The sequence below is a fragment of the Cyprinodon variegatus genome, unplaced genomic scaffold, assembly GCF_000732505.1.
Source record: "Cyprinodon variegatus isolate N-32 unplaced genomic scaffold, C_variegatus-1.0 Scaffold1642, whole genome shotgun sequence".
NCBI lineage: Eukaryota > Metazoa > Chordata > Actinopteri > Cyprinodontiformes > Cyprinodontidae > Cyprinodon > Cyprinodon variegatus.
In genome coordinates, this window is record NW_015152095.1 from 11,956 (window position 1) to 21,589 (window position 9,634).

A 9,634-nucleotide genomic window follows, 5' to 3' on the forward strand; every position below is an offset into this window, starting at 1 on the left:
TTTTACTGATGATGTGGTTTTCCTGTTTATTCCCTACCAAACAGGAGGCTGTACACTCTGAAATTAGACCTTCAGCCTAATTTAGGAATAATTTACAGTCTACTAAACACATTTAGCTAAAGCTAAAAATCTGGAAGAATCGAAACGGAAGCTTGCTAAGGATGTAGAATTCATCCAAAATTAAAGGAACCGGATTCCTTTAATTTTCTCTTTAAAGGAATCAATATTTGTTTAAGAAAAAATACTTTTAAAAGTGTTTATTTTTGATGTACAGCAACATTACTGAAATGTGTTTAGTTTATACATTTAAATGAAACATGTGTCACATCGATGTAGTTAACGGTGCAATGTATTCTGGGAATAAAATGGAGCTGAACGATTTTGCCAAAAATTAAAATTGCGAATATTTTTCACCAAAATTGCGGTTTTATTTAGATTTTTCCTTTGTCTTATTCCTAAAATTGTAGTTTTTTTTTCCACCCCTTACCTTTAGTTTTTGAAAGCAGGCCTGCTCAAAGTCCATTGTTGTAGGACTCTACTTTAGTCTTTTTGTGAAAAACGTGTTTACTCCTGCTTGCATGCCTGGACCTGAATGCTAGCCGCAAAACTAATTACCCGTCTGTGTGACGACAAACCCACTTAAAGCGTTTTATGAAATTTTATGTGTTACTGTTGTTAAATATAGTGTGATTAAAATTGAGTGCCTTTGCGATTTGAAAATAGTATTTTCTTAAATTGCGATTATACTGCAAATGAAATTCATTGCCCAGCCCTAATATACTATATATCATAGGTCCTGCAGCGCTAGCTCTGTCCAGCCAAAACAGAAAAAGGTAACATCAAACATTTCCGTTTAAACTGGAACACGTTTAAATGTGTATGAGAAATTAGAAATCTCAATAGGTGACGAAGATGAGGAGGACCAAATGGAGGAAGAGCAGAGATGAAGAAGCTGTTGTTTGTGCTGCTGCTAGGAGATGCTAACCCAAATGGAGAGCTATAATACAAAGAGCTCTGACTTTAAACTGAGGCTGTTAACGATCAGCATAAGGATCTTAACACTTTCTTAGATATCAGAACGATGGGTTACGATTAGGGATGCACTGATCCGATATTTTTATCGGTATCGGTCCAGATATAAGGGACAAAAATAGATCGGTATCGGTGACAAATGGCTCGATATGCGGCAGCACAACAACACAACACGGCCATATTGTTTATGATGGAGCGAGTGAAAGGATCTGCTGTGTGGAGGTTCCTCACGCTCTCTCAGCCTACTAGCCCAATGGCTACGTGCAAAATTTGTGGGAGAAATGTTCCGAGGGGCGGCGTTAAATCTTCAAACTATAACACCACCAACTTATTGAAACACCTCCAGAAGTTTCATAACAGGGAACATGCTGAGATTATCAGACTCTGCAAACAAAAGGAAGCAGCGGGACGCAGATAACTTCTTTGGAAAGAAGTGAAATTTTTCCATGTAACAGAATAGAGGCCAAAAAAAAAATCACAGAGATGATACTTGATAATGACACTTTTTTTTATGTTGATCAAGTCAGAGAACTTTTGGTTTAATATTTTGTGCACAGTTGTTAAATAAATGAGTCACAACTTTTATAAAGGGAAGTCAAATCATTTGCACAGAAGAATGATCCCAGTTTGTTTTTTTTTTTTTCACCCAATAAAACATTTTTTTTTATTGGTAATAAGTCATTGCTATTTTTTGGTATCGTATCGGATCGACCGACATTAAACTTCAAATATCGGTATCGTATCGGAGGTGAAAAAAGTGGATCGGTGCACCCCTAGTTAGGACTGAAAGATGCTTCGCTGTCCCTCTTAACAGACGTCCATTACCCTCTAATTTGACTTTCACATTAGCTCCTGCTAATGTTGTTAGCGCTAGTTAATATACTAAGCAGTAGATCACAAGATGATCACATCCATTTATTTAAACAGATACCTGATATATAACGGCTCATAGAAACTTTGAGGCAGCGATGCAGTGTCACATTGTCAAAATTTATGCCAGTCTAACAGTACTATAAAAAAAATGCTAATGTTAGCAAAAAGCTGCTAATTTTAGCTTTACTGTGTTTACTCTGTAGGTTTCAGTCCAGTAAGACCTAACCGTATCATCAATCCCAGCATGCATTGCACAGGCGAAAATATGGTGACCTCCACGGGTGAAAAACATAATAAAGGATGTTTTATTGTTTAAGTAATTCTGAGTTTTTGAGCATCAAAAATATATTTTTTTAACTGACAACAAATTTAAACTAGTCGACGATCATTTCAAAAAGGAAGGTGGATCATAATTAAAAAAAGACTTTTCTTTTTGCATTTTAGCAGGTTGAACCTAATAACATTTCTTTAGTGTTTGGGATGTGGAGAAATTTGGGCCAAGTCCACGGGTTTGTACATCTGGATAAGTTAAACATACTGAGAACTGATGCTTCAACCAAATAAGGTAGAGATGCATTAAAAGAATAAGAAGTTGTCAAGTTAGGTGACATCGGTATAAATAATCAGAGTTAAAGGCAGACAGGTAGCCTTTCAGTAAGCGGACACATAAGCAGTGAGGTAGAGTAAATTACGCCACACACAGAAGAGAATAATTAAGGAGAACATGTCATCAATTGTGGTTGAATCAAAATTTCCCCACGATCCTAAAGGGCACAGAGAAGTAAAGTAACAAACACCCTCTTCATCATCCAACAAGCCAAATATGTTCCACTTTTCCCCCCCTTTTCTAGCATACCCACACTCCGTCACTCCACCAGCCCACAGCGCAGCCCAGGTGCAGGTGGGCCTGTCAAACCTTTGCCTCTTTGCACCTCGTCCGTTCACACATGAATGCCAATGTACAACCGTCTGTGCTCCTACACATTGATACGTGCCAACTCCAGGCCAGTCCTGCAACAGCTCCATGTCACAAGACAGAAAACATTAACATGCTGAGTCTGCAGCAAGGCGCCAGTCGCCAGGGAAACATTTCAGTCCGACGCTCACACACACACACAGCCAGCCAAAACACATCGTCTTAATGGCACCAGCAAAACAAGTTGTCTAAAAATACAGACATAAACACAAAAGGCAGCTTTCAAACGTATTGTGCACAGACATTAAGGAGGGTGAGATTAACCGACCCCAAGTGCAATGACCTTGGATTTTCGGCTATCTTTAAAGATAACTGCTCTTCAAAAACATTTGGGTTAAACAACTGCTGCTGATATTTGACACTTTTAAACAGAAACAGCAAACATGGAGAGAGCCAAGATCTTTCTTTAAGAAAGGTCTTTGCTAAATAAGCTAAATAAGCTTCTTATTGTGAATAAAACTTGGATCAACAATTCATAGAAACTACAGCCTTGAACCTCCGTGGCTTTTTTTCCTCCCCTTTGCCTTTCTTTGTGCCAACAAACAGCTTTAAATGTGACAAGCAGCAGGCCATGGCTGCAGATCTGTCTAATAAGCAAAAAAAAATCCTGTCAGGTGACAAATGATGCGTCAAAGCCGGCTTACCTTTTTGGCAATGGTTGGAATTCCAGCAGCGGTAGTTGTAGTTGTTGTTAAACATGGTCTTTTTGCACATGGGACTATTTTCCATGATGCCTGGGCAAACGTCGCTGCACTCCTTGGACTGCTTGTTTCCGGCGATGTAGTTGTTGAACTCGGCGTCCATGATGAGGGACCAGTCTATAGAGTCCAGGTAGCAGAGCTCTGGGTTCTTCTCGATGCGGATGGCCCCCCGGGTGATGTTCCTTAGGCTGTACAGGCCTATATCCTTCAGGCTGGTCATCTCAAAGATCACCAGGGCGTAGTTGTAGAAGAGGTTACGGCCCCGGATGACGGACAGGTTGGGGAAGAGCGTGCTCAGGCTGTCCAGGCCTGAAACCCTGAATAGAAGCAGGTAGTCTGTTATCATGGTCAGCTTAGGGAAGCTGAGGGTGCGGAAGACTTCCTGGTTCACGTTGTTGTTGTTTTTTTCCCCGATGAGGAGGATATGCAAGTAGCCCTCCACCACCGTGCAGTTCTCCAGCTGTTTGAATTCACTGATGTCATTCCCAATGTCGATACTGGGAGTGCAAACTGCAAGAGGGAGAGAAAAATAGGTGGTGAGCGGCCATGTTTACCAGGAGACCAAACAAGTAGGCAAAGCAAGAGGTTCTCAAACGGTGTCGCATGGACCCACCAGGGGCGCCTTTAGTGCCCGTTACTACCTGATCTGTACCATCGGCTCATTTGCACATTTTCAAGCAGATATTCATCCAGTTCACCATAAATAGTGACTAAAAGAATTTACTTCTATCTTTAAATAAAAAAGAAAGCTAAAGTACATATAAAAATATTTCATGACATTTCTGAGACAACTGTAAACGTTTTACATTTTCTCCGTTAAACAGCTTGTCTGACGTCATCATCGGACATGCTCAGAGCAGTCCAGAAAAATATGATTACACCATTTTAATCTGCATTTTAGGTGTTTCTTTCTGTAGATTATGTATTCTATACTATAAAAATTAAACTTGAAAAGACTAGATCGACGTAGAAATATAAAGCTGAAAAAAGCTAGCTAACATAAATAGCATAGGGGATGGATTGGCCACAGGCGAGTCTTAAACCTTACAGTATTTCATAAATCAGAGAAAAAATAGTTTTGGTCTCTTTCATAAAGTAAAATTGAGGATGAAGTGAATGTATATCAGGCTGCGCATGTGCAAATGAGCAGATAGGACGGATCAGGTAGGGACAATGCCAATTAAAATGACTGAGTTGTCTGCCAACTAGTATTAGCAATACAAGCTAATAATAATTTTTTTAGCTTGCATTTTATTCTAGCAAACAACATGTCTGCCGAAGGAGATTATGACAATCTGTTAAAAGCTAAAAGAAAAATGCCTAATGCATCACAAAAGCTCAGTTTAGACCAGCCTTTTGAAATAGTTTAACGGAATGGTCCGAGCACAATAACCAAGCTAACTGTTGAGTGTAAATGGCATGCATCTGACCTGGACCGTGCCAGACACCAATGAACAGCACTAAATCTAGCGGGAACTGTGCTAGCGAGGAACCGTGCTATCGTGATGCGTAAATGGATGTAAGAATCAAGCCTGGGACGTTTAACTGATCCAAGCTTGGTCTGAACTTGGCATGGATCGGCTTCAGGGAGGTAGACTAAGAATTAGACAACGTTTAGTACAGCTTTTCAGACAGCAAATGAACATTTCCATTCCATAAAGTGCAGCAGTGAGGTAGGGTAAATGGGGCAAAGGTTTAATTTCTTAGGCCGCCATGTTGGATTTTGAAGTAGGGATTCATGGGGAAAAAATGACTTTTCAGCCCAGAATTAAAACTTCTAAGATATTTCCAAGTAATTGGAAAATCTGGGAAACTGCTTAGGCTTCAGTAGTTAAGAATGACATCAGTGCATCCATTTTTTTCTTAAATGTATTCCTATAACTAATTAAGGTTAAATAGTTGGATCCGGTCATGTTGTTAAAGTTTAGAATTGGCAGTGATAGTCAACTTGTTTTAAAATCATGTTTTATAGTTTGGACCTTATTGTAGCTTGAATTCCAAGTATTCAGGTCAACTTCCAGCAAAAAAAAGGCTTTTTTTTTTTTAAAGGAGTTTCTGTGACTGATTAGCTTTTAATCATAAAATCAATAAATCGGATTTAATGATAAGAAAATTAGAGATGTTATTTTTTTCGCTGCATCGCGCAGCATTAATTTCTGGTTATCTTTCCAACCTGATAAAAACCTCAACTTCTGATAAAGACAGACCATGTGTTTCTCAAATTAATAATGCAGCCGGGATTGGATGAAAAAAACGCTTAACCCCCAACCCCCCCGAAACCATGAGTGAGGTCTAGAAGCAGAGGCTTGATCCGCCTTCTTGGCTTGAAATTTAGATTTTCAAAGTATTTCAATGAGTGCCCTATAAAAGGTTAACAAACGGAAATTGTTTTCTCCATTTTTATACCATTCTAGAATTCCTTACAAGATGGTAGAACGTTTACTATAGTGGTGCTTGGCATGTAAAGGATACCAGCTCTATTGCTATATTTTAGTCACGTTTTCTTCTTCCCGATGTCTTTGTCAACAGATTCTTTAGAAGTGGAGGAAAAGCTGCACTTCATAACCCGTTTCTCTCTTTTATTGCATCCCTCCCTCGTTAAATATAAAGCCACCCAGACCAACTCCTTTCCTGCAAACCCAATGCTTACAAAAAGATCTTTATAATATATTGACAGAACTCTTAAGCTGCAACGCAGATGTTTGTCGTCCTTTTCAGATTTTATTCACACTGCGTGACTGAGTAAACACTTGAACCAGGTTTGATTCATGACTAGTTTAACAACTCAATAAAGCTTCGACTTTCTGGCTGTTGTTACTCAAGCATTAGCCTCATAACTCTTCAACGTTTTGTGTCTCAGTTTGTGTGCATGTCTGCCGTCTGAACATTAAATAGATAAAAGAGTAACATTCGTTGATTTGTTGCTTTTGATAGTCTATAGAAGCCAGTCTGTAAAGTTAAAACATATAACCAACCAAATATTTGAGACTTGCTCTTTACATTTTTTTCAAAAGTAAATCAGTTTTTGGGGCTGCTGTAGCCCCGTTGTCAGGGTTGGAGCCTCTGTCATAAAATATGTTTTATTTCCCCCACTTGTCTTTGCAGAGTAGCTCATCAACTGTCCAATGTCAGTGGGAATGCCGATAAACAAGATATCTTATTGCTACAATCACACTGCAGACGCTTTGGGCAGCAGAAACGGCGGTTTACATGGAGAGTCTTTCGTTTTTGCGCATTAAGGCGCATCCAAAGGTTCTAGAGCAGCACATCTCGACGCACCTGAGCATCTGAAGCAGCGCCTAGAGCCATAGCTTCTGAGCATCTGAAGCGTGTAACGCACTTCACAAGCAGCAGATGCTGGAGCTGGAAAAATTGAATTTTTGCTGCCCGACACGCCACAACAACCAATGAGAGAAGCTGATCTGGTAGCTGGCAGAGAGTCAGACACAGCACTGATGATGCAGATCGCTATGATCACTCTTCTTAAACAGTTTATTAATGCCTAAATTAACTTAAAATGTCGAAACCTGACCACAAAATATGTTTTCTTTTTTTATCCTAGTGCCTGCAGTTTGTACCAAATACCTGAAAAATGCCAACATCTACGTCCAGCCGCCACCAACAGTAGGGGAAAACCCCCAAAAGGCGACCAGGCCTGAGGCAGCTGCTGCTGGGGACTCCCAGTGACAGCGCACCGCCAGTATGCGAGGGTCTGTGCGGCTCCAACAGAAAAATATTATTTTAAGGCAAACTACTTTTTACCATATTGATCACAGCATACATAGCAATATGCCGCACTCACAGGAACAACAGAAGCAGATGCATCTAGACACACTTTACTGGACATCTGACCTTAATGTGGACAAGCATCAGAAATGAAGCAGCAGGTGCTTTTTTTATGCTGAAATTGCATTTGGTGTGAACGTAGCATTAGCCTAATCACAGCTTCGCAACTAGATTACGGCATTCTAAACAGGACTTTGATTTAATTTGCTTTGGATATCCATCTATATATAGAACTAGCTATCCATTCCATGCTTAGCTCCTCCTAACTTTCTCCCTCTCCTTTAATCTGAGGAAACATCTTCTTAAATGCGACATTTGTTAAGACTGAAGGGTGCATCATTTTGAACAGCTCAGATAAACGACTAAAACTCCCGTCATTCTCCACCGTTAGCGAGCCGTATCATCCTCTTTGCTTGCTGCAGGTAAACAAGCCGTGTTTAAGATGACGATAACATGGTGCCAAATTTGGATACCAGTGAGCATCAGTACCTATCCCTACTGCCCAATAGCAATTTTAAAGGTAATTGGTTGTACTAGTTTCATTTAGGTGTAACAAATTAAGGGAAACAGACATTTAAATGTCTCTTTTTAGCATCCCAACATAAGTGAAACATGGCCTTAGAAGTCAGCTGAACAGAATTATCAGGCGAGTTTTATGAACAGCTGTCCGTTTGCTTTTATTCCATCTCTACCTAAATGTGTTTTATCCCAAACAATGTTTTTCCAAATGTTTTAAAGGATTCAATACATGGAGCAACAGCTTCAAAATTTAATACAAACAAAAAATGTATCAGATCTCTGGAAAAGATGCAGGCGAGGGCTTTTTATTCCAAAAACGTTCAGCAATTTCAGTCAAACTACTGACCAATCAACACTAACAAAGATCTAAAGCTAATATGAACTCATAATCAATTAAAAAGTACTTTATTGACCCCAAAGAGAAATTAAATGTCATAAGTCGAATTGTTGTAGATGTTAAGAGCTGCAAGCAGGAAGGAATGTCGGTAATCTGACTGAAGACACTCTGTTGGTGTTTAACAGGCTGATGAAGATGATGCTCATCTTACTTTATAAAGAATTGACTTTGTTAAATCATCTCCAGAGGTTCTAGAGGAGCTCTTACAACAGAAGTGGCCTTCTTTAAAAGCTTAAAGAGCTTATTTAAGTCATTTGCATTTATGCTGTTACCCCAGCAGGTTATGGCAGAAGAGATCAAACTATCCAGAACAGACTGATAGAAGATCTGCAGCATCATGCTGCAAAAGCTGAGGGAACAAATTTAGACTTCCCTTCACTGAGAGTGAAAGGTTTTATCAGATATGTGAAGCAGGAAGTAAATAATAGCCTTTGATGTTTGAAAAATAATAAAAAATGTTAGAAATATATTTAAATTGATTCAGACCTATTGTAAACTAGCTACAATAACATTCGTAAGAAGAAACTATCTTTTCTGCAGCCTGTGTTCTGAATTAAGCCGGCCAGCTAATGGAAAAGTTTGGGGAATAAAGACAGTAATGATTGCTGACGATTCACGCAGTGTTTACCTTTCCAGCTCTTACTCTCAGCTGGAAAAAGGGCTGAAAACAATGGTGAGCCTGAAGCCCCAGCAGCACCCACAGCAGCATTATCGCACATCACTGAGAGGAGGAGGGTTCATTCTTCCAGAGCTGGAGGGCATTGAGTCATGGAAAACTCACACCAAACAACTAGCAGGTTGTCGCACTACCACTTAAATAGTGGTCTATAAAGTTATACTGTAAGAACCTGAAACAAAGGACAAAAGATGGTGGACATCCAGGAAAAATAAAAACTGATTCCACAGCATCTTCAGGAGCTCCAAGTTTCTATTAAAAGCTTTTCCAATGACATTAAAGCTGCATGAAAAGCTTTATGGTATGAATGAGAATAGAGCACAGCCCTAGCTAAATTATGTTAAAGGATAAATGTTTACTCAGAACTCATTTAAATTTCATGCAGCATTTTAGACCGAAAAGATTTTTGTTCAGATGTTAGAGGCTTTGAAAAACACGGCTTATGTGCATCATTGTCAAGGCATGCTGATAACCAGATTTTAGGGACAAATACATATTAATAACAATTGAATGGCAAGTTTTAGAAAATTGTTAATGAAATCAAAGAGGATTACGTCAGTTAAGTTAAATATTAAAGGTACAACCGGTGTTGATTTTCCAGTGAGGCTTCCCCCAGAGGGCGAAAGTAAAAGTGCACTGTCGTAAATATGCTCAGCTGTTCTCCTGGTTTCTCC

The 9,634-nt window shown here is 39.3% G+C and overlaps 1 protein-coding gene across 1 annotated transcript in view; it reads right to left on the reverse strand.

Moving 5' to 3' along the window:
* Positions 1-3,525: 3,525 nt before the first annotated feature.
* Positions 3,526-9,634, reverse strand: part of LOC107104186 (insulin-like growth factor 1 receptor) — a gene marked incomplete at its 3' end in the record, with an annotated part of 14,861 nt that continues 8,752 nt past the window's right edge. The window contains exon 2 of the mRNA XM_015404131.1: positions 3,526-4,092. Within this exon, the coding sequence (XP_015259617.1) occupies positions 3,526-4,092 (567 nt within the window). The remainder of the gene's footprint in view (positions 4,093-9,634) is intronic.